Genomic DNA, 25709 nt, shown 5'->3' on the forward strand with positions numbered 1-25709 from the left:
CTGGGAAAGCAGAACTGACAACAAATTGGCGGTTTAAACGAGTTTTCATAGGACAGTGTGAATTGTATCTGAACTGACTTTTACATCAGTTTGACACCTGAGATAAAAAGCATTTGGAAAGGAGAGCGCAGTGTCTCGAATTGGCCACAAATGAGGATGAATCTTAAGCTGTTTAAGCATTATTACGAGGTTTGGGTTTTTTTTTTTTTTCGTTTAAAAGGCTAAATTGTCCTTAAATAATACCTTCTTCCCCCAAAGCCTCACACAAGTTAACTTGTGATTACAGTATCCTTTCAGTTTTAGCTGCAAGAAATTATCTTTTCAAAAACAAACCAAAAAAAACCAAAAACCTACAAAAACCTGACATGGCGTTGTTTCCCCTTTGCCCCCCTCTTCTCAATGGAGGAGGGAAAAAAAATTAAAAAGATTGAATAAATCTCTCAAACTGCATCTGAAGGGTAGGAGGGCCTAGGTGCTAAATTAAACCTCCCACTATGGCTTTTAACAACAGACCTGCAAAACGACCTGATAACGTAATTTTTTGCTCTTCGGATTAAAGGAGCCCAAATTCCCAAGGATTCCTTACGCTTTCCCTACTTCCTCCTCTCCTCCACTTACAAAACAAAAAACAAAAAAATACCCATGGGTCTAGAAGGTCTTTCTGAAAATATTGCTCCATAGACCTCTCTCTTTCTCTTTCTCTCTCTTTTTTTTTTTGCAAATTCTTTTCTTTGTTTTTTTTTTAATGGCACCTTCCTGTCTTGTCCGGCGAGTCCATAAGAATATCCAGTCCCCACGAAGAAATGAAGCTACTACACAGAGTGCATACATGATCCGTGTGTGTGTGTGTGTTTGTACATGAGAGAGAGAGAGAAGATTGAATGTGTCCAGGAAATTGCTAGGCGGACCGATGTGCCAATCCTTGTTTGTTGGTTGGTTTGTGTTTTTCACAATTTTGGAGGCGAAAACACCGATTCCCAGGATGATTTTGGAGACAAACACTGATTCCTTAGGAGGTATTTACACGAGTCAAGCCTTCCGCCGGTATCCTGATTCTGAAACGCTCCCTCTGAATTACTTCTAATTCTGTGAATGTCTAGACTATTGAAGAAGAAGAAGAAGAAAAGGGGGAAAAAAAAGGAGGGAACGTGTTATTTTTTACAACTCCACAGCAGCCACGGGTCTGGTATACAGGGACTTGGCCTTAGCATCAACAAAATGCTGTCACCGTGACTTTGATGGCAGCCAAGGGACATTTGCCCAGGACGACTTCTTAAGAACTTGTTCCTACGGCCATTTAGGAGGTTGGGTGAGCAGAGGGTTAAACTTTCTGAGCAGAAAAGGGGCCTCTGCTCAAAGAGAAGCCCGTGGAGCTTCGGCTTCAGTCTGGCTAACCGTTGCCACCGCTTCACGTCGCAGAAATGAAAATGAGAGAAAATGGAAGCAGGTCTTCCCCATGACTTGAACCACTCGCCTTCAGGCCCGGCGGAGATCGGGGCCTCCGCCGGCGCCACGTCGCGCTCCCCTGGGCGGGGACAGCCCAAGTTCACAGAGCCCCGCAGAGGGTCGCGCCCTTCGGGCGTAACGCCCTCCCCTCTCTTGCCTTTGCCCAAGATGCCTTGACTCAAAATCGCCCTCTTGGGGACGCCGGCACTGAAGACTTGATCTGGGGAGAGGCGTTTGGCACTGTGGAGTTTGCCAGCTTCGGTTTTCCTCAGGTCTAGGCAGCCCGGATCTTCGAAGACGTTGATGGAGGAGCCGGCGCTCAAGGTAGTTCGGTCCGTGAAGGAATCCACTCGGCCGTCGTAGCCAAGATCGGCGGGCGCCGAGACCTGGTGCTGAGGCCACTGTCTCTTGCAGTCCCCCTGGTTCTCTTTGTCGTCTCCGCTGTCCTCTTGCCCACCTTGGAAAGAGTTCTCGGTCCACTCGGAGTCCTCGCCGACGCTGACGGAGGCGCTCATGTCCCTGAGGAAGACCACGATGACGGTGATGTTGTCGCTAGAGCCGGCGTCTCGAGCTGAAGCCACCAGCTTGTGGGCCACCATGCTGCTGTCTCCATTGTTCTCCTTCAAGTGGTCAGCCACCACCTTCACCGCCTCGTCGGGATTCATCGTGTCATAGAAGCCGTCGCAGGCTAGGATGAGGTAGTCTTCCGATCCATCCAGCGCCGTGGAGGCAGAATCTGCGTCTCCACAGATGTATGGCTTGTGCTCTGCATCACCTGGAACAGGGAGGGAGGGGGAGAGGGAGAGAGATTGATTGATTGATTGATTTAGGCTTCTGACATATAACCATTAAGCCAGGGGTCTTCAAATTCAGCCCTTTTATGACTTGTGAACTTCAATTCCCAGAATTCCTCAGTCGGCCATTTTGATGAAACCGTGGGCTTAGAGCCAGACCAGGGGCCTTCAAACTCGGCCCTTTTATGACTTGTGGACTTCAACTCCCAGAATTCCTCAGTCGGCCATTTTGATGAAACCGTGGGCTTAGAGCCAGACCAGGGGCCTTCAAACCTGGCCCTTTTATGACTTGTGGACTTCAACTCCCAGAATTCCTCAGTCGGCCATTTTGTGAAACCGTGGGCTTAGAGCCAGACCAGGGGCCTTCAAACCAAGTCATAGAAGGGCCAGGTTTGAAGATTCCTGTGTTAAGCCATTTATCTTTTTCTCTGCCTTTTAAGGCCGTAAAAAAAAAACACCACATAAAATACTAACAGTGAACGGGAAGCTTGAGGAAAGCTGTTATGTGACAATGAGGCTCCCCAATTTTATCTGAATGCATCAAGTCACCAGCTCTCATTAACATAGGAGCTTTTTCGGGAGGCAACTGGACTTTCTTGTTTTTCTTTGAAGACGTTTCACTTCTCATCCAAGGAGCTTCTTCAGCTCTGACTGGATGGTGGGGAATGGAAAGATTTATACTCCTTGCAGACAGCCGGTCATTTGCCTTTAGAGAGTCGTTGAGGCTACTTGGAGGCTGACCTGTGTCCTCAGGGTCACCTGAGTGGTGCAAATGGGTGTGGAACACAATCCTTTCAGCAGTTCCAAGTTCCAACCTGGAACTAAGGAGACATTTTCTGACAGTGAGAACAATTAATCAGTGGAACAGGTTGCCTCCAGAGGTTTTGAATGCTCCAACACTGGAGGCTTTTAAGAATCTGTTTGTCCAGATTGATATAGGGTCTCCTGCCTGAGCAGGGGGTTGGACTAGAAGACCTCCAAGGTCCCTTCCAACTGTGTTATTCTGTTAAAACTGACAGCATCAAAATCATCCTTGCGTTTTGCTTTTAATCCCTTCTCTAGCATTTTCTGATGCTTTACTTGGCTTTGTTCCAAACAATACTCTACTGAGGAGACATTTTCATTCAATTTGCCTCCTCTGGCTGCAGCGTTTCCTGCCTATCAGCAATCCACATTAACAATTGTAAAGGACTACAAAGCGTAGCCTTTTTTTTTTTTCCTTACCAATGGCTCGGGAGACAGAAAGACTTCCGTTGACTCGCCATGCTCCAAACCAGACCACACAGCCTCCAAGGGCCTCAATGCGTTTCTTCTCATCCTAAAGCAGAAGATAATTCACCCATTGGTTGAACTTCTGGCTGCACTGGAATTTGCCTACATAGCACTTACAGTACACCCATTTCCTCAATTTTCATCTCAAACCATAAAAACAAATGATTCAATCGCTCTCTCTATATATATATATCCTTAAAAAAAAACCCTCTCTTTTTATGATCCTGTAATCCCTTAATTCGGGGGAGAGTCGGATGACTGGATGGAGCTGGGCATTTACTGGCTGGCTGTCCTTCCTGACGCCACGCAAAGTTCGCAGCAGATATTTTTTCTTTGCACCCCTAGGAGAGAAAATCTGCTACTTAGGATTAAATTATCCACCCTCCGAGCGGGAGGCAAGTATCTTCACCACTAGGCCAGCATGCTGCTCTCTATATCTATCTACCATCATCCATCCATCCATTATCTATCTATCTATCTATCTATCTATCCATCATCTCTATGTATCTCTGTCTATTATCCATCTGTGTGTCTGTCTGTCTGTCTGTCTGTCTATCATCTATATCTGCCTGTCTGCCTGCCTGCCTGTCTGTCATTTGTATCTATCCATCATCTCTATGTATCTGTCTGTCTATTATCTATCTATCTGGCTGGCTGGCTATCATCTATGTCTCTACCTACCTACTTACTTACCTACCTATCATCTATCTACCTATTATCTATCTGTGTCTGTCTGTCTGTCTGTCTATCTATCTATCTATCTATCTCATTTGTATCTATCCATCATCTCTATGTATCTGTCTGTCTATTATCTATCTGGCTGGCTGACTGGCTATCATCTATGTCTCTACCTACCTACCTACTTACCTACCTATCATCTATCTACCTATTATCTCTGTCTGTCTGTCTGTCTGTCTGTCTGTCTATCTATCTATCTATCTATCTATCTATCTATCTATCTATCTATCTATCTATCTATCTATCTATCTATCTATCTATCTATCTATCTATCACTATCACATTTTGGAACTGCCCATCTCCCTCATAGAGAGGATTCTGGGGAGTGTACAACATAACCACGGTGCATAAAAATTAAAAAGAGGCAAGGATGCTAAAAACACTATTAAAATTTAATTGAAAAGTGGGGAGAGGGCTTTCATGGCGCCCATCAGCCCCAAGGCTGCATGCTCTACTGTGCACACAGCCATGTTTTTACGCCTTTCCAGAAGGCCGGGGGGGGGGGGAGAATGTTCCACAGGGCGGGGGCAACGGCAGGCCCTCTTCCTGGACCCCGCCAGTGAGAATGTAAGAAGTAACTGATGAGATGCACAACATACATTTGCTCCCTGACTGGGTGCGACAGGCCGCTGTAATGGGACCCTGAAGACGGTTCTATAGCTGCCTGACCCCTTGCCACGTAGGGCTTTCAAGATCATAACCAACACCTTAAATTGGACCCAGAAGCAGAACGGCACCTAGTGTAGGTCATGGACCAAAGGTCTTAATGCGGCCTTCTTTGGATGCCCAAAATTGCCTTGGTGATTCTGTGGCAGCCGAAGCTTCCAGATACTCTTCACGGGTAGCCCCATGTACAGCGCATCGCAGTAATCCAAACAGGAGAGGACCAGGGCGTGAGTGACCGAGCGGAGAGAAGCCTCCCTATCCAGGAAAGGGGCATGAACTGGCACGCCACACAAATTAGCAACTGCAAAGATGCTGCGCAAGCTGGGCGGCCCTCAGCCAAGTCCCCTTTTGTACAAAGGGTTTTGTAGTCCTAGGGTGGACTCACCTCCCGATCTGGTTTATGAGGCTTCATCAGTTCCACCGCTTGGCCCCTTTTCACCAGCATCACTTGAGAGTCCCCCAGCCAGGCCACGTACAACATGCTCGCTCGGATGAACGTCACAACGCCTGTGGTGCCACATCGCAAGCTCTAAAGGGAAAGCAGAGCCGTCAACTGGGACGCACACTGAGAAAGTGGAGCCAAGCCGACAGTTTGAGAGACAGAACAAAAGCCAGCTTCTTTGCGCTGCAGGTAGTCCTCGACTTACGACGCTTCATTTAATGACTGGTCAACGTTACAGCAGCACTGAAAAAAAGAGACTTATGACCGTTTCTCACACAACCGCTACGGCATCCCCCATGAAGACGGGATTGCCAACTGACTCATATTTACGACGACTGCAGTGTTCCGGGGTTATCTGTTTGCCTTCCGACAAGCAAAGTCAATGGGGAAGCCAGATTCACTTAACGACTGTGTTACTAATTTAACACTTGCAGCGATTCACTTAGCAGCCGTGGCAAGAAAGGTTGTAAAGTGGAGCAAAGTTCACTTAACAAGTATCTCGCTTAGCAACGGAAGGTTTGGGCTGGATTGTGGTCATACGTCGAGGACTCCCTGCGCAGTTTTTACATGTGTGTGTGTGTTGGGTGGAGCACCCGATCTACCAAATATAAAGCTGATGAGAGCTAAAGAGCTTGAAATAGCTATACTAGTCTTAACTCTGTCAGTTAATATTTTATCAGCAACATGTTGTCTGGGTTCCAATATTTAACTTGCTAATACGTATTAAGTTCCTTTCTCTCTACCTTGTTTTTCTAGCCATGGATAAAAAGTGTCCCATGTTCTAAAGCAATGATAGCGAACCTTTTAGAGACCGAGTGCCCAAACTGCAACCCAAAACCCACTTATGCATCGTCGGGTGCCGGGTGGGTGTGGCCTATTGGGTGGGCGTCGCTACGGTGGTAACGGCAGACTGGGTGGGACTAAAAAGTTCAATCAATCAATTCCAACTTTGCAAGATCTCTTCCCCCCCCCCGCGAGAAGTTGAAATTGACTGATTGACTGAACCTCTTTTTTTTTTTTGCACATGGCGGCGGAGGCCTAAAGCGAAAAGGTTTTATAAAACCCAGCTGAAGGCCTAGGACTGGGGCGACGGCGCGCGTGCCCATAGAGAGGGCTCCGAGTGCCGCCTCTGGCACCCGTGCCATAGGTTCGCCATCACTGTTCTAAAGTATATTGAGTTTTCTTTCTCTTTCATTTTCAATGTCACCCTGTCCATTCCTGCACTATCTAGAACAGCGGTTCTCAACCTGTGGGTTGCGACCCCATTTGGGGTCGAACGACCATTTTACGGGGGTTGCCAAACAACGCGATCCGCCATTTTTTTCCTCAGCTGGCGGCACCGTGCATGTGCGCCATGCATGGGGGCACCGCCACGCATGTGCGCCGCGCATGGGGGTGCCGCAGCGCGTCCTTATGACCGGGGTCGCCGTATAAAAAGATTGAGAACCACTGATCTAGAATTTTTCTGATTAACTCTTCCTCCGTTGGTAATTCTGCATTTTTCCAATGTTGAGCGAATACAATTCTTGCCGCCGTTAATACACGTTACATTAAATACATACATTCTTTCTCATAATTTCCTACAATTATACCTAACAAAAATAATTCTGGTTAAAATCTGTATGTTTTTTAAATCATTTTCTCTAACCATATATGTATTCTTAACCAAAACCTTTTGGCTTTAGGGCAGGGGTCTTCCGACTTGGCCCTTTTATGACTTGTGGACTTCAACTCCCAGAATTCTGCTTTAAGGCATGTCCACCAAAGATGGTAGTATGTGCCTGGTTTTAGTCTACATTTCCAACAGTTGCTAGACATATTTTTAACATGTATTTTTGAAGCCAGTGCGAGCAATAGATTCTACCAAGCTGTTTGAAACACCGATGTGCAATTCTGACTTGTAAATCCTCAGAGCCCCGGGCAAAATCATTTTGAAACCTGTCCTAATTTAATGACTTAAGGGGGGATGGGGGAAATTGAGAGCATCAGTGGATATGTGCCAAATCAGTACTGTTCAACATGAACAGTTATTTTTCTTCAATTTTTCTATTAGAGAAACAGACAGAAACAGGGAAAGTCTACCGGCTTTGCTGTGATCAAAGCCACCCAAAATAGCTTCTGCCACAGGCAAAACTAAAGCTTTGGGAATTTGCTCAGAACAGGAAAGATTGAGTCAATGACTTCCAGAGCCACGTTAAGGCTAGTTTGTCAAAGCATAATTATATGATGGCCTCTGTATTTCTCCCAATAAAACAGGATTCCAAAGCAACTCTCGTGCACCCAGTTTGACCAATCCCTTCAAAATTAATCAAAATCCCAACGGTGTTTTTTTTTTCCAGGAGGCAAGTGGACTTTCTTGTTTTTTCTTTGAAGACATTTTGTGTCTCGTTCAAGAAGCTTCTTCCGCTCTGACCGGATGGTGGAGAGTGGAAGGATTTATACTCCTTGCAGACAGCTGGTCATTTGCATTCTTTCTGAGAGTGGTTGAAGCCACTTGGAGGTTTATTGGCAATATAGGAGAACAAACCCATCAGGACAAGAGTCAGTGGTCCATCCGCATTTAAGAGACGAAGGCCGCTCTTTCGAAGACAGCAAAGTCCACATTTTGGACAGGGAGGACCGCTGGCTTGAAAGAGGGGTCAAAGAGGTCATCTAGACCAAGACTGGGCAGCCCTCCCTCAACAGAGGTGGAGGGATACGACATCATCCATCTTCAGTCCACAACACAGTCCTTTCAGCCATTCCAAGGAGACTCCCCACCCATTTGCACTACACAGGTGACCCTGAGGACACAGACAAACCTTCAAGTGGCCTCAAGGACCCTCTAAAAGAAGGCAAATGACCGGCTGTCTGCAAGGAGTATAAATCCTTCCATTCACCCACCATCCAGTCAGAGTTGAAGAAGCTTCTTGGATGAGAAGCGAAACGTCTTCAAAGGAAAAACAAGGAAGTCCAGTTGCCTCCTGAAAAAAAGCATATTTGGGACCACCATGATCTGTATGGCTGAGAATCTCCACAGACTTCAAAATTAATTATTTTTTCTCCTTTGATAAAAGCCACCCGTATTTGTTATTCAGATGGTTCCAAGCCAGGGAAAACGATAAATTTCTTCGAAAGAGACTGAATCCACCTTTAAATTGTTTTCGAAAAATTAAAACTACAAAATTGCAAATATATATATATATATATATATATATATTCCTTCAATTCTCTCGGTGTCGGTGCTTGAAATTCCAGGCGAGCGGTCTGGCTTGCAGGAAAATAAATGAAGATATTGGGAGGTTTTCTTCCAAACAACTAGCCTGAAAAGAAGTTTCATCCAGGTTTAGAGATAGTCCTCAACTTACGAACGGTCCCTTAACGACCATTTGAACTTACGACAAACACAAAAAGTATTTGGGACCCAGATTCCAAGTTCCAATTGGATTGGGAGCAGCCCCCCCCCGCCCCCAATCACATTTGACAGTATTTTGGGCACTAAGCAACCGGCCCTCGTTTACAACTGTTTGCAGCAGCCCACAGTCACGTGAGGACAATATTTTTTGCTAGAAACCAGTATTTACTTCCAGATTCCAGAAAAAAAACCATCCATGGCAGACAAGGGGTTCACTTAAACGACCACTACAAAAAAAATGCCATAAAATGGGTCAGTCACATCAGTGCCTCCCGTTATGATTATCATGACGTACAATGGGAATTCTGGGCTCCATAATTCGAGGACTATTTCTACTCCTCTAGGATAAGGAGCGCGGTGGTCCATGCAGTTAGGAGGCTGGGTTGGAGGTTAGCTGCCTGGCGGGGTGAGCTCCTGTCACTCGCTCCAGCTCGTTGACAGGGACATGAAAAGAGCCCCCACGGGCATCCCCAGGCAATGGTGATGTCACTGGCTGATCCTTAAATCAGGGGAACAGCCTGCCTCCAGACGTTATGAATGGAAGCTTTTAAAAAGAGACTGGACAGCCATTTGTCTGAAATGGTATGGGGTTTCCTGCCTGAGCAGGGGGTTGGACTAGATGATCTCCAACGTCCTATTCTATTCTATTCTATTCTATTCTATTCTAATTTATTCTTTTTATTCTATTATTCTGTTCTGTTCTAGTGTTGTATCCTATTTCTATTTTATTCTAATATTATTCTATTCTATTATATTCCTGTTCTGATTCTATTCTGTTCTATTCTATTCTTTGTATATTATTCTATTATTCTGTTCTGTTCTATTTTTGTATCCTATTTCTATTATTATTCTATTCTATTCTATTCTATTCTATTCTATTCTATTCTATTCTATTCTATTCTATTCTATTCCTGTTCTTATTCTAGTCTAGTCTAGTCTAGTCCTGTCCTATTCTATTCTATTCTATTCTATTCTATTCTACTCTATTTTTATTCTATTCCATTCCATTCCATTCCATATTCTATTCTATTCTATTCTATTCTATTCTATTCTATTCTATTCTATTCTATTCTCCTTTTAACCCAGAAGTGTCTTAAACCAGGAGTCCCCAACCCCCAGACTGTAGCCCAGTACCGGGCCGCAGCCTGTTCAAAACCAAGCTGCACAATCAGCAGGTGAATGTGCCTGCGTGCATGCACGCAGCCCTACTTGCGCAAGCGGCGGGTGAGCGCATCCCGGTGCAAAGCTCCGTTTGCGTGAGCCGTGTGCGTGCATGCCTGCCACTTGTGCAAATGGAGCTACACACACACACTCTGGCCTCAATGCAAGTAACCATCTCCTCTACACACACACACACACACACATACACGCTCTGCTGATGCCAACGCCATTGTCGGTCCAGAGAGCTGGAAAGGCTGGGGACTGCTGCCTTAAACAATGCCTCCAACGGCTGTTCCAGATTCAGTCCAGTCATAAACCCAGAGCTCTCTGAAAACCCAAGTCCTGCCCGCTCGCTCAAGCAATGAAGCCAGTTCACCTCTCTGGCGGCCTTCTGCACGAAGCGCTCATCCGTCACCTGGAAGGCCTTGCAGAGGGCTTCGGCCGGGTCGTGCTGGAACGCTTCTTGGTGCACCAAATTCACGTGCAGGTGAATGGAGGCGTAGATGGCCGCATCCACGCCTCCGTGGCCATCGAAGACGGCAAAATAAGCCTGCTCTTCTTGATCCTGGCAATTGAAAAAGGAGCAAATTAAGCAGAGAACAGGCTGAGAGCCCGCAGCTTCAGCACCAGGTTGTGCAGAGGGCCTTTAAACAAGAAAAACGTAAGTCAGACTGGTACGGACTAAAAATCATGCACAGAGGTTAGCCGGGAAAAGATGGATATGGAAACTGTCAGGTTGAAGAATCCAGACCACATGTTAAGCTCCAGTTAAGCTGATTTATGGCTCAGGCCTACACACAAAAATCTAGTCAAGGGTCAGCACTAAATTGGCCTTAGGTCACTCAACAGAATTCAAGAGGGGTTGGACTTCAGACGACTTGTGGGAACGTAAAGATGCTAGGCTGATTACTCTCTTGACTCCACCCCCACCATCTCTGCCAGGCTCTGCCACTCCTTCTCCTACAGCCTAAGGGTTGTCACAAAGAAGAGGGAGTCAAGCTATTCTCCAAAGCACCGGAAGGCAGGACAAGAAGCAGCGGATGGAAACTAATCAAGGAGAGAAGCAACCTGGAACTAAGGAGAAATTTCCTAATAGTGAGAGCAATTATGGAATGCAGTGTGTGTGTGTGTGTTTCTCTCCTTGATTAGTTTCCATCCGTTGCTTCTTCTACTGCCTTCAGGGGCTCTGGAGAATAGGTTGACCCCCCTCTTCTTTGCGGCAGCCCCTTACATATTGCAACGCTGCTATCGTGTCTCCCCTCGTCCTTCTTTTCATTAAACCAGACATAACTAATTCCAGCAATCATTCTTTGTACACTTTAGCCTTCAGTCCCCTAATCATCTTTGTTGCTCTTCTCGGTACTCTTTCTAGAGTCTCAATATCTTCCTTACATCATGGCTAACAAAACTGGATGCTGTATTCCAAGTGTGGCCTTACCAAGGCCTTGTAAAGTGGTATTAACCCTTCATGTGATCTTGATTCTATCCCTCTCTTGATGCAGCCTAGAACTATCTTAGCTTTTTTGGCAGCTGCAGCACACGGCTGGCTCATATTTAATGATTAGGGTCCTTCAAATATTGTTGAGGAACAATAAAGGAAACTGCTTTGGAGTAACTCAGAATGTCTAGAACAGTGGTGGCAAACCTATGGCATGCGTGCCAGAGGCGATACTCAGCGCCTTCTCTGGGGGCACGCACGCCAGGCCCCAGAGATGGCAACTGTCCCTCTTCAACCAGCCGCCCGCTAACTCGCCGAGGTCCCACGTGGCTAGATGCATCCCAGCACCCATGTGCTCGCTGGCCTCTGTGTGCAGGGGCCGATAGTGTCAAGCAGCAGCCACCCCAGCCCCTGCCTCACCTTGCCCTGTGACAATGGCACCCCCGCCCTGCCTCGCCCCTCCCCGCAGGACGAGCCTCCTGCCCACTGCCCCACCTGCCAGAGACCCCCTGGATCTCCCCCAACCCTGCCCGGCCCCCACAGGCGTCCCTCCCCACGAGCAACATTGAGGTGATCACGCCCACCTTGGCCACACCCACCCAGTCTGCCATGACCACCACAGCCACGCCCATCCAGTGGGCCACGCCCACTTGGCACCCGGCGATAAAAAAGTGGGTTTTGGGTTGCAGTTTGCGCACTCGGTCTCTAAAAGTTCACCAACACTGGTCTAGAAGACCTCCAAGGTCCCTTCCAACTCTGATTCTATTCCATTCCATTCCATTCTAAATTCTATTCTGTTCCATTCCATTCCATATTCCTATTCCTATTCTGTTCTATTCTATTCTATTCCATTCTACTTCTATTCTGTTATATTCCATTCCATATTTTCTATTCTATTCTATTCCATTCCATTCCATTCTATTCTATTTTACTTCTGTTCTATTCTATTCCATTCTACTTCTATTCTATTCTATTCCATTCCATTCCATATTTTCTATTCTATTCTATTCTATTCTATTCTATTCCATTCCATATTTTCTATTCTATTCTATTCCATTCCATATTTTCTATTCTATTCTATTCTATTCTATTCCATTCCATATTTTCTATTCTATTCTATTCCATTCCATATTTTCTATTCTATTCTATTCCATTCCATATTTTCTATTCTATTCTATTCTATTCTATTCTATTCTACTTCTATTCTATTTTACTTCTATTCTATTCTATTCCATTCTACTTCTATTCTATTCCATTCCATATTTTCTATTCTATTCTATTCTATTCTATTCTATTCTATTCTATTCCATTCCATATTTTCTATTCTATTCTATTCTATTCTATTCTATTCCATTCTACTTCTATTCTACTTCTATTCTATTCTATTCCATTCCATATTTTCTATTCTATTCTATTCTATTCTATTCTATTCTATTCTATTCTATTCTATTCTATTCTATTCTATTCTATTCTATTACATATTTTCTATTCTATTCTATTCTATTCCATTCCATTCCATATTTTCTATTCTATTCTATTCTATTCTATTCTATTCTATTCTACTCTATTCTATTCTATTCTATTCTATTCTATTCTATTATTTTACTATTCTATATTTCTATTCTATTCTGTTCTGTTCTGTTCTGTTCTGCTCTGCTCTGCTCTGATCTATTCTTTCTTGGTTTTGGAGCCTGACAAATGGAGATATTGGTACGGAGTTCCTTCACATTTTAAGGTTCCCACCCCTACCCACCTTATTAAATCTACATGCAATGAAAACATTTCCCTTGGCGCCCACCTGGAGTCTTGCATTCTTGGCTACCTCAAATTTCATCTCATCTGACTTAGCTGCCCTGCTGGCAGGACTCTTTTACCTCCAGGTTGAAGAGCGTGTTGAAGTCCGGAATGCAGACGTGCTTGTCTTCCATCTTCCTTCTCATGTTCTTAATGGCGTGGATCGATGTGTCATAGTACCGATGTGGCTTTGTCCGGAGCGGGAAGTCCTTCAACCAGGTGCTGCAAGTGTTGTGAAGCTTGCTGAAGACTATGCGGGCCAACTTCTCCGTCTCCACCTCTGAAAGGAGAGCCAACACCACGTAAGAACGAAAAACTACTCGTTGAAATACAAAGGAATACGGTCTTCCAGGAGTAAATCCTTTTTTCCTCTGATGTTTTGCCGAAAGAGACAGGCAGTCCTCCACTTACGACAGGTCCTTTAGTGACCGTTCAAAGTTACAACCGCAAAGTTAAGACTCGTGACCATTTTTCACACTGATGACCGTTGCAGCGTCCCCCACGGTCAGCCAATTAAAATTTGCTTGGCCATTGGCCTGTATTCATGACGGTCACAGTGCCCCCGGGGGGTCACGTGATGCCCTTTTGTGAACTTCTGACAAGTCAGTGTGGGAGCCAGAGGCACTTAACAGCCCTGTTGCTGAGTTAACAACTGCAGGGATTGGCTTAACAACAGGGGCAAGGTGGATGTACAGGTATACTATAGGGGGTGCCTTGCTCAATAGTAGTATGTGAGAGGGATCTCGGTGTCCTAGTGGACAATCCCTTCAATATGAGCCAGCCGTGTGCGGCAGCTGCCAAAAAGGCCAACACAGTGCTAGGCTGCATCAACAGAGGGATAGAATCAAGATCACGTGAAGTATTAATACCACTTTACAAGGCCTTGGTAAGGCCACACTTGGAATACGGCATCCAGTTTTGGTCACCACGATGTAAAAAAGATGTTGAGACCCTAGAAAGAGTACAGAGAAGAGCAACAAAGATGATTAGGGGACTGGAGGCTAAAACATACAAGGAACGGTTGCTGGAATTGGGGATGTCTAATTTAATGAAGAGAAGGACGAGGGGGGACATGATAGCAGTGTTCCAGTATCTCAGGGGCTGCCCCAAAGAAGAGGGAGCCAAGCTATTCTCCAAGGCGCCTGCCTCCAGAAATTCTGGGTGCTCCATCACTGGAGGTCTTTAAGAAGAGACTGGACAGCCGCCTGTCTGAAGTGGTATAGGATCTCCTGCTTGAGCAGGGGGCTGGACTAGAAGACCTCCAAGGCCCCTTTCAGCTCTATTCTGATGGATTGAAATGGTATAGGGCAGTGGTGGCGAACCTATGACACGGGTGCCAGAGGTGGCACTCAGAGGCCTCTCTTTGGGCACGCGCGCCGTCGCCCCAGTCCTAGGCCTTCAACTGGGTTTTATAAAACATTTTTGCCGTGTGCAAAAAAAAAAAAAAGGTTCAATCAATCAATCAATTTCAACTTCTCGCGGGGAAACAAAAAGATCTCGCAATGTTGGAATCGATTGATTGAACTTTTTAGTCCCACCCAGTCTGCCGTTACCACTGCAGCCACGCCCACCCAATGGGCCACACCCACCCAATGGGCCACACCCACCCAATGGGCCACACCCACCCAATGGGCCACACCCGCCCGGCACTCGACGATGCATAAGTGGGTTTTGGGTTGCAGTTTGGGCACTCGGTCTCTAAAAGGTTCGCCATCACTGGTATAGGTTCTCCTGCTTGAGCAGGGGGTTGGACTAGAAGACCTCCACGGCCCCTTCCAGCTAATGGACTGAACAGAAACAGAAATGCTGACTTCTGCTGGGGAGGAAGGCATGTGCCCCAGCCGGAGAGAAAAAGTCCACTCGCTCTGTTGATGCTCGGAAGGGCAGCCCCCCTGCGGATGGCACACACTGTGTGAGCATCATCAATAATTACTGGTTCACAATTTTATTTTTTTTAAGAGTCCTCCAAGGTTTATCCACCCCCATGCAGCTGTAAATTACTCATCAATCCTTAATGCTGGAGTGCTGTGCCTGGGGCTGAGTCAGCCGTCATCCTGTCTACGTTCACCACCAAGTGCTCCTTTCCCTCCAGCCAGGAAGCCTAAAATGGTAGCGGAAGTCCCAATCCAGCCACTTTACTTCACAAGGGTGGGGCTGGTTGCCCAGGAATGGCTGCTTAAGAAACGACCGCTAGTTTGCAGTCTGCTGCACGCCGTCTTTGTATGTAAAACTCCCGTCTTGTAACAAATGGCAGAAAAGGTGACTAATGGCATGGACCGGGAACTGTTAGGTTTGTGGGGTCCCTGGTGCTCTCTGAGCTTGGGGGTTTTCTTGCAGATGTTTATCTATGGGTAAACTGGATAGCTATGCTAGAAGACAGTGGGGAGGAGGAGGAAGAGGAGGAAGGGGGGGAGGAAAATATTTGTAGCTCAGGGTTGAAATGAGGGGCCCTTGTCTCTGAGCTTGGGGGTTTTCTTGCAGATGTTTCATGACCCAACCAAGTAACATCATCAGTATCAGAAGCAAGTAGGGTTTGCTCTCTGTTTATATGCAAGTGTTTTGCCCTGTCAGTGTTGGTAGGAGAGTTCTGGATGAATCCCACCACTGCATGGATGATAGATAGATAGATAGATAGATAGATAGATAGATAGATAGATAGATAGATAGATAGATAGATAGATAGATAGATAGATAGATAGATAGACAGACAGATACACGAATACAGAGATAGATACACAGATATACAGACAGATACACAGATAGACAGATAGATAGATAGAGATAGATACACAGAGATAGATAGACAGATACACAAATACAGATAGATACAGATACCCAGATAGATAAATAGATATAGATAGACAGATAGATAGATGATAGATACACAGATAGACAGATATAGACAGATAGATAGATAGATAGATAGATAGATAGATAGATAGATATAGACAGATAGATAGATGATAGATAGATACACAGATAGACAGAGATAGATAGATAGATAGATAGATAGATAGATAGATAGATAGATAGATAGATAGATAGACAGACAGACAGACAGACAGACATGGATAGATGGATGAATGATAGACAGACAGATAGAGACAGACAGACAGGGATGGATGATAGATATAGGTAGATAGACAGACAGACATGGATGCAGTGGTGGGATTCAAATATGTGAACAACCGGTTCTCTGTGTGGATGCCATTTCCAGAAGTCCATTCTGGGCCTGGGTAACAAAAAATTAGCTACCAGTTCTGCTGAACTGGTGAGAATTGGCTGAATCCCACCACTGCATGGATGGATCGATGACAGGTAGGTAGGTAGGTAGATGATAGATAGACAGACAGACAGATAGATATTTTGGGCCCAATTGTGTGGTCGTAACTAGAGGACTACCTGCCTTGGGTTCTGTAACTGCAAGAACACACTTGGAGTACAGCAGCTGCTAACAATTTCCAGCCTCCTCAAACGTTCCACGTCAAGGATGAGAGCCCGAGGAATGTCAGCCATTCTCGGAGACTGTCAAATGTTTAATGCTGGTTTCACCCATCTCAATTTGAAATTAAGGAGGGTTTGTACAGCTGAACAAGAACGGATCCGTTTCCTTGACCAAAACAGCAAATTCAACATAAACGCAGCCAAAAATAAGCCACCATCCTTGGCTCGGCACTTTATTTATTTATTTAAATCCTTTTGAACAAAAGCAGAGGGAAGGAAAGATGGCAATCTATTTTGCAGGCTGAACAATAAACGGCCCGTCAGCGTGTCCTAGAAACGGTTGCCTCCCGTCCCTAACTGGCGTTTGGGGATCTTACTCAGCAAGAACTCCGGAGTGAAAAAAAAAAAAACAGACGTGATCTTGAACTGGCGGGTGGAAACTTTTGCTGCGTTGTGTAAGTGTTAAAAAAAAAAGAGAGAAAGCTTCTTTCGTTTTTTTATAAAAACTCCTGTATCGTGATGCTGTACCCATTTAAAAAAAAAAAAATCAAAACAGCAAGACCTCCATAAAACCTCCCAGTTGGCTGCCTCCAAAAGGAAAGTTAATTTTTCAATGAAATAATAATAATAATAAAGTCCAGAAAACAAGCTATCAACACAAGCAGCCTCTCCTTTATAGGCTTAGCTATTTCATCCCCATGAACCATTAATCTAACCCAGTGGTTCTCAACCTTTTTAATGCCGCGACCCCCAACCGGTCGTAAGTCGAGGACTACTCAACTGGTGCAGCACCGTTTGCAGAATGGGACTTTTGGCGGGCTCAGCAGGGCAGAGACAGCTGGACAATTCCTATTGGCTTTTGAAAGCCAATAGAATTAGACTCTATTCAAGAGAGTCTATTCTATTGGCTTTCAAAAGCCAATAGAATAAAAGGGAGTAGCACAGCTAAGGAAAAGGGGGAAAAAATGGCGGACTGCGTTGTTTGGCGACCCCCGTGAAATGGTCGTTCGACCCCAAATGGGGTCCCGACCCACAGGTTGAGAACCATTGATCTAACCCGTTCTCTTATTTTTTTCAAGTTTTCGTCACCTTAACAACTGTGGACCTTGCTTGTAGTGGACCTTTGCAATCAGGTATCCCAAACGTGCTTTTTTCAGGAAGCCACTGGACCTCCTTGTTTTTATTTGAAAACATTTCTCATCCAAGAAGCTTCTTCAGCTCTGACCGGATGGATCAGAGTGGAAGGATTTAAACTCCTTGCAGACAGCTGGTCATTTGCATTCTTTGGAGAGTCGTTGAGGCCACTTGGAGGTTTACCTGTGTCCTCAGGGTCACCTGAGTGGTTCAAATGGGTGTGGAGCCATCTTGAGACTGCTGAAAGGACCGTGTTGTCGACTGGAGATGGATGATGTCGTATCCCTCCCCCTCTGTTGAGGGAGGGCTGTTCAGTTTTGACCTAGATGGCCTCTTTGACCCCTCTTTCAAGCCAGCGGTCCTCCCTGTCCAAAATGTGGGCTTTGCTGTCTTCGAAAGAGCGGCCTTCGTCTCTTAAATGCAGATGGGCTGCTGAATCTTATCCTGATGGGTTTGTTCTCCTATGTTGTGCCATGCATTTGTGAAGTGGTTGTTTTGTTTCTCCAAGATACAAGTCTGTAAATGTCACACTGCGATGCAGAAAGACTCTCAGAGGGAGTACTAGTGACCAGATGATTGCAAGAAGTATAAATCCTTCCATTCCCCATCATTCAGTAAGAACTGAAGAAGCTTCTTGGATGAGAAGCGAAACGTCTTCAAGAAAAAACAAAAGAAAGTCCAGTTGCCTTTTGACAAAAAGTACCTTTGGGACAACCACAAGGCCTGGGCCTCCGATGCCTAGAACGGACTTCCAGAAGTGGCATCATGCACTTCCAGGCAGTCGTTCTCGGCCTGGGAGGCCTTCTCCAGGCCTCCAATGCCTAGAGCGGATTTCCGGAAGTGGTATCCATGCACTTCCAGTGGGCCGTTCTAGGCCTGGGAGGCCTCCTCCGGGTCTCCAATGCCTAGAACAGACTTCCAGAAGTGGTATCCATGCACCTCTGGTGGGCCATTCTAGACCAGGGAGGCCTCCGAGGCCTAGACTGGACTTCCAGAAGTCAGCCAATTCTCCGAATTCAGGTAAATTTAGCTACCGGTTCTCCCAAACTGGTGCAAACCGGCTGAATCTCACCAGTGTGTGTATGTGTGTGTGTGTGTTTGTGTGTGTGTGTGTGTGTTTGTGTATCCTTTAAAATACTAAAAATGCGAATCCTGGGCATCATATTAACCAAGTTAGAAAGAAAAACGAACACCAGGATGTAATAAACCAGACTGTTTAATGTAAACAAGCCTGTGGTTAAAAACAGTCACTAAACTTTCGTCAGCTAAACTGCCGACGTCGTCAGAGCTGGAGTAAAAGGAGACCTGGGAGCCAGCTCATATTACCTCCTGCCTCTGCGCGTCATCGGCCCATTGATTGTATTCATCCATACGGCACCGAATTGTTCCGCATATAGCAACCTGTCCTTGGCCCGCTGGTTGTTTTACGATCCTCACCACTATATATATGTAATATATATATATATATATATATATATATATATATATATATATATATATATATATATATATGTAATCCCAACCTTGGCGACTTTATGATCTGTGGACTTCCACTTCCAGAATTCCCCAGCTAGCTCAGTATTTCCCAGGCCTGGCAACTTTAAGATATGTGGACTTCAACTCCCAGAATTCTCCAGTTAGCTCAGTGTTTACATCCTTGGCAACTTTAAGATCAGTGGACTTCAACTCCCAGAATTCCCGGAGCTAGCTCAGTGTTTCTCATCTTTGGCAACTTTAAGATCAGTGAACTTCAACTCCCAGAATTCCCCAGCCAGCTTTGCTGACTGTGGAATTCTGGGAGTTGAAGTCCACTGATCTTAAAGGTGCCAAGGTTGAGAAACACGACTGTTTGTGATGCATTTTCTCACTTACGTATGATCCCATCTGGACTGTCCTCGTGTTTGGGCAGGTAAAGATTGGAGAGGTCACTCTGCAGGACATCATCGGCTGTGGCCCGGGCTAAAGCTGCTGCCAGCAGAGAGGGGCAGTTACTGGAAGAGAAGGAAGAAACAGAAAAAGTTTGAAACCTTTACGGTAAAAAGCAAAGAGCCGGACGCAGAATCGCACCCGGGTTACGTACGAGCTGGAAGCGACCCTGAGAATTTTGAAGATTAAGCGATGCGGTTCCTCTTTTTTCTTTTTTTTCCAAAGAACGGCTTCATCATAAACAGGGTTTCTGTTTTTTTTTTAGTTTTTATTTATCTATTCTTAACAGCCCAGAATTTATCTTGCTCAGTGAGAACTTTGTGAAGTGAATTTTGTCCCATTTTACGACCTTTACTTGCCACCGTTGTTAAATGAATCACTGCCGTTGTTAAATTAGGAACACAGTTGTTAAGCGAATCTGGCTCCCCCCCCACAGACTTTGCTTGTCAGAAGGTCATAAAAGGGCAACGCATGACCGCAGGACACTTCAACTGTCGTAAGTACACACCAGTTGCCAAGCCTCTGAATTTTGATCACCTGACCACAAGGATGTTGCAACGGTCGTAAGTGTGAAAAACGGTCATAAATTGCTTTTTTCAGCGCCGTTTTAACTTCAAATGGTCACGAAATGAACTGTTGTAAGTCGAGGACTTCCTGTATTTTCTTCAGTTTTCTTTCTGCTTGTGGATTACAGCCTTCGCTGCACAGCTGCAGAATTACAGATAGCCCTGGAGTTACTACCACAACATTTCTGTTGCGAAATGACACCGTTGTTAAGTGAGCTTTGCCCCATTTTACGACCTTTCTTGCCACAGTTGTCAAGTGGATCACGGCAGTTAGGAACATGATTGTGGAACAGCTTTGCCTCCAGAAATCGTGGGTGCTCCATCACTGGAGATTTTTAAGAAGAGGCTAGACCAGGGGTAGGCAACCTTGGCTCTTTTATGACTCGTGGACTTCAACTCCCAGAATTCCTGAGCCAGCATGGCTCAGCTTGGAAATCTTTCCCTTTCCCCTCAGCATGGCTGGCTCAGGAATTCTGGGAGTTGAAGTCCACGAGTCAGAAAAGAGCCAAGGTTGCCTACCCCTGGGCTAGACCAGTGGTGGCGAACCTATGGCACAGGTGCCAGAGGCGGCACTCAGAGCCCTTTCTGTGGGCACACATGCCATTGCCCCAGTCCTAGGCCTTCAGCTGGGTTTTATAAAACCTTTTCGCTTTAGGACTCCGCCGCCGTGTGCAAAAAAAAAAAAAAAGGTTCAATCAATCAGTCAATTTCAGCTTCTCGCAGGAAAAAAAAAGATCTTGCAAATTTGGAATTGATTGATTGAACTTTTTAGTCCCACCCAGTCTGCCGTTACCACCGCAGCCATGCCCACCCAATGGGCCACACCCACCCAATGGGCCACACCCACCCAATGGGCCACACCCACCCGGCACCCGACAATGCATAAGTGGGTTTTGGGTTGCAGTTTGGGCACTCGGTCTCTCAAAGGTTCGCCATCACTGGGCTAGACAGTCACATGTCTGAGATGGTACAAATTCTCCTGCTTGAGCAGGGGGCTGGACTAGAAGACCTTCGAGGTCCCTTCCAGCTCTATTCTACACAAAAGTGAATCTGGCTTCCCCCTTGACTTTGCTTATCCGAAGGTCACAAAAGGGGATCACATGATCCCGGGACACTGCAACCGTCATAAATATAAATCAATTGCCAAGCTTCTGATCATGTGATCCTGGGGAGGCTGCGATGGTTATAAGTGAGAAAAATGGTCATTACAGCAGTCCGCTTTTTCAGTGCCATTGTAACTTCGGTCACTAAGCGAATGGTTTTAAGTCGAGGACTTCCTGTAATGAACATAGGAAAACTGAGATCAGTAGTTTTCTGTCCAAAACTGCGATTTCCCCACCACATTTCAGACCCCCCCCTCTACCTGTGGCCCTTCACTCAATACTAAGGAGTGTTTTCAGCCAACAGTGAAGCAATAATAATAATAATAATAATAATAATAATAATAATAATAATAATAATAATAATAATAATAATAATAATAATATTGGAAGGGACCTTGGAGGTCATCTAGTCCAACCCCCTGGCTCAGGCAGGAAACCCTACACAATTTCGTACAAATGGTTGTCCAGTCTCTTCTTAAAAACTTCCAGTGTTGGAGCATTCACCACTTCTGGAGGCAGGTTGTTCCACTGGTTAATTGTTCTCACTGTCAGGAAGTTTCTCCTTAGTTCCAGGTTGCTTCTCTCCTTGGTTAGTTCCCATCTGTTGCTTCTTCTCCTGCCTTAAATGCTTTGGAAATTAGCTTGACTCCCTCTTCTTTGGGGCAGCCCCTGAGATATTGGAACTTGAATCATTCTAGCTCATATTTTACCTTTATACTAAATGGTTCTTTCACTTTGTCAAGGGTTCTGATGATAAACATGAACATTTAAAATTTATTTGAAAAAGTACGCTGGTCCTGGGACAACTGTTGGCCAGCTAGATCAGTGATTTTCAACCTTAACGACTTTTAAGACGTGTGGACTTCATCTCCCAGGGTACCTCAGCCATCATGGCTGGCTGGGGAATTCTGGGAGTTGAAGTCCACCAGTCTTAAAGTTGGCCACAATTGAGAAATACTGATCTAGATGTTTCTTTTTCTTTCTTTTTTTATTTTTTATTAAGTACAAAGAAAAAAAAAGGATTAAAAACATTGAACATGGTAAATCGTCTTTGACTGACATCTCAGTCCATATTGTATATTAATTACATTATATACAACTATACATTTCTAGTCTCTATCTCAGTTTATCTCTTTACTGTGACCTCCATTTTTTCCCCTCCCTCTATAAAATTTATTCCATATCTGATCTAGATGTTTCAATGCCACTCTTCTTGAGTGGCGAGGCAAGATAAGCATCAAATTAATAAACCGGATCGATATTTACATTTTGATTCACACCACCCACTGGAGCACAAAATGGGAATTGTCAGAACCGCACGCCACTGAGCTGAAGGTCTTCCTGCCAGCAAAGATGGGAAAGAAAAAAAAACTAAAGCAAATGAAGGAAGCCCCTTCGAACAGGGGTCTTCAAATTTGGCCCTTTTATGACTTGCGGACTTCAACTCCCAGAATTCCTCAGCCAAGCACGCTGGCTGAGGAATTCTGAGAGTTGACGTCCGCAAGTCATGAAAGGGACAAGTTTGAAGACCCCTGCCTTAGAATGTATGGCTATTCCAAGTGGGCCTTCATCAAATCCCCAAAAAGACCCATCAGGAGCTCCTCCATAACAGACAAAGAAGAAAATAATAAATGAAGCAACGCTGTCATTCTGTACGTTTGCAGGCATATCGGAAAAACTCAGGAAAATCGTCAGCCAACACAACATACATGCACACTTCAAACCCACGAATACACCAAGGCAGAACCTTTTCCGCCCCAAGGATAAAACACCCAGGCACAAACTGAGCAACGTGGTATATGCAGTACGATGCAGTGAGCCGTGTACAGATCTGTACATTGGGGAAACAAAACAACCACTTCATAAATGCACGGCACAACATAGTAGAACAAACCCACCAGGACAAGAGTCAGCAGTCCATCTGCATTTAAAAGATGAAGGCCGCTCTTTTGAGGACAGCAAAGTCCACATTTTGGACAGAGAGGACCGCTGGATTGAAAGAGGGGGCAAAGAGGCCATCTAGGTCAAAATTGATCAGCCTTCCTTCAACCGGGGGGGGGGGGATATGAGACATCATCCATCTCCAGTCTACAACACAGTCCTTTCAGCGGTTCCAAGATGGCTCCACACCCATTTGAACCACTCAGGTGACCCTGAGGACACAGGTAAACCTCCAGGTGGCCTCAACGACTCTCTAAAAGAAGGCAAATGACCAGCTGTCTACAAGGAGTATAAAAGTCCTTCCATTCGCCCACCATCCAGTCACAACTGAGGAAGCTCCTTGGATGAGAAGCGAAACGTCTTCAAGGGAAAAACAAGAAAGTCCAGTTGGCCTCTTTGAAAAAAAAAAAAAAAAGCAACTTTGGGTTCCTCTGGGATCTTGGCTATTCCTGCCATTTTAGCGTCATCTGCCAATTTTACCCACAGTTTTCAAACTGTAAATTTAGGGCAGCCTTACATAACAACGCAAATCGTACTGCATCGACCCAACGGGGAGACTTCGCATTTTTTTTTGCATGTCATGTTTCCGTAAATTTCTTTCAGAGAGTCTTAAAGCTAAAATATCAACAATACCCACCAAATAACAGGCTGCCAGCAATAAAATGCCAGCCCTTGAACTTAAAATGCCAGCGAGAGGCACCTCTTTTTCAGCTTCGGCAGTTGTGCTGTCTACCCACACAGTTGCTCAGAAGCGCAAAAATACACAGGTCTAGCAACATAGGGGCAGCCGGGGAGATTGTGAGCTGGCTGACTCTGACACCTGGCCTTGTGGTACCATTTAAGGCAGGGGTCCCCAACTGTGGCAACTTTAAGACTTGTGGACTTCAACTCCCAGAATTCCTCAGCCAGGAATTCTGGGTGTTGAAGTCCACAAGTCATAAAAGGGCCAAGTTTGAAGACCCCTGATCTAGACTGAGCTTAGGAACTTTAAGTCAAGCAGAAACCTTGACCAAAAGGGGGTGGTGTCTAGCATCCCGATGTCCACTACAAAGTAAGGCCTGATACTAATCTGGATACTGATCGAAGCACAATTTTGCAGAATTACATAAGAATATGCAAGAATACTTTTTAAGCACGCAACTGTCGCATGCAACTTATGCTACCTCTGGCTAGTAGTAAAATCCCCAAGGATTTCTCAGCACTCATTATATCTCTTCTAGCATTCCACCAACGTCCTCCCCTGAACTTACTTTTAAAGACACAGACATACACAAACATATAAACACAGACACAAACAGTCCCACACCAATGCAACCTTCCTACTAGTAACGTACCCAATGGCTTTGATGCTTTGATGGGATTAGAACTCACCAGCTCCTGGTGATTGGCCCAAAGTCATGCAACTGGCTTTCGTGCCAAAGCATGACTAGAACTCACCATTTCCTGGCGATTGGCCTCAAGTCAAAAGCTGGCGTTCATGCAACAGCAGGACTAGAACTCACCATCGCCTGGTGATTGGCTCAAAGTCACCCGGCTAGCTTTCATGCCTGTCGTGGGACTAGAACTCACCATCTCCTGGTGATTGGCCCGAAGTCATGCCAAAGGCAGGCCTAGAATTCACCATCTCCTAGTGTTTAGCCAAAAGTCACCCAGCTGGCTTTCATGCAGAGGCAGGACTAGAACTCACGGTGTCATGGTTCCGACAGATGAAACTCTTCAAAGAACTTTGAGGCATTGTTTACCTTAAAGAATCTTTATTCAGGTTGCATGGCATCAGCACGTACATGGTCGAAGCCGAAATCTGAATATCTCCTCCCTTAAACACATAGTGTCAAAGCACAATTCCCTCCTCTAATGAACCGTCATAAATCACATTCTCCAATTAGTTTGAAATGCAGACCTTCCCTCCAGTTCTTCTATCCGTCATTTCTTATCATCTCTTATTTCAAACAACCTGAAAAAACACTCTACTATGATGTTGTTATGTCTAACTAATTCCCATACACATTCTTCCTCCCCCTCCCCCCAGTATCATCTAATTCTAACTCTAAAAGTAACACACAAGTTAAGGGGACATTGGCTACATCTTCATATATTGTCAAAGCAAGAACATCCGATGTTAGCAGGTCTTCTAACTCCTAGCCTGGTCCTTAACCACCAAACCAAACTGGCTCTCACCTGAGTTTGAATAAACTCAATAAATTGAATAAATTGGATCAATGGCAGCAGGTGTGGATGCGAAATAATAAAATTACATTGGCGTCATCATACAGAGAAAATTCGTATAAGATGATTTACAGATGGCATCTCCCTCCAGCAAGATTAGCCAAAATGTACAAAGGATACTCATCATTATGTTGGAAATGTAAAAAAGAAAAGGGCACATATTTTCATGTTTGGTGGCTATGTAAGGAAGCACAGAGATATTGGCGTATGGTTTGGGAATGGGT

The 25709-nt window shown here is 45.1% G+C and overlaps 1 protein-coding gene across 1 annotated transcript in view; it reads right to left on the reverse strand.

Annotated features, from left to right (window-relative positions):
- Positions 1–706: 706 nt before the first annotated feature.
- Positions 707–25709, reverse strand: part of PPM1E (protein phosphatase, Mg2+/Mn2+ dependent 1E) — a 40701-nt gene continuing 15698 nt past the window's right edge. The window contains exons 2-7 of the mRNA XM_039368559.1: positions 19596–19714; positions 13226–13425; positions 10290–10478; positions 5302–5445; positions 3465–3558; positions 707–2221 (exon numbers count right to left, since the gene is read on the reverse strand). Coding sequence (XP_039224493.1) covers positions 1152–2221; positions 3465–3558; positions 5302–5445; positions 10290–10478; positions 13226–13291 — 1563 coding nt within the window. The 5' untranslated portion in view covers positions 13292–13425; positions 19596–19714 and the 3' untranslated portion in view covers positions 707–1151. The remainder of the gene's footprint in view (positions 2222–3464; positions 3559–5301; positions 5446–10289; positions 10479–13225; positions 13426–19595; positions 19715–25709) is intronic.

Source organism: Crotalus tigris, unplaced genomic scaffold, assembly GCF_016545835.1.
Source record: "Crotalus tigris isolate CLP2741 ecotype Arizona unplaced genomic scaffold, ASM1654583v1 scf7180000020823.416525, whole genome shotgun sequence".
NCBI lineage: Eukaryota > Metazoa > Chordata > Lepidosauria > Squamata > Viperidae > Crotalus > Crotalus tigris.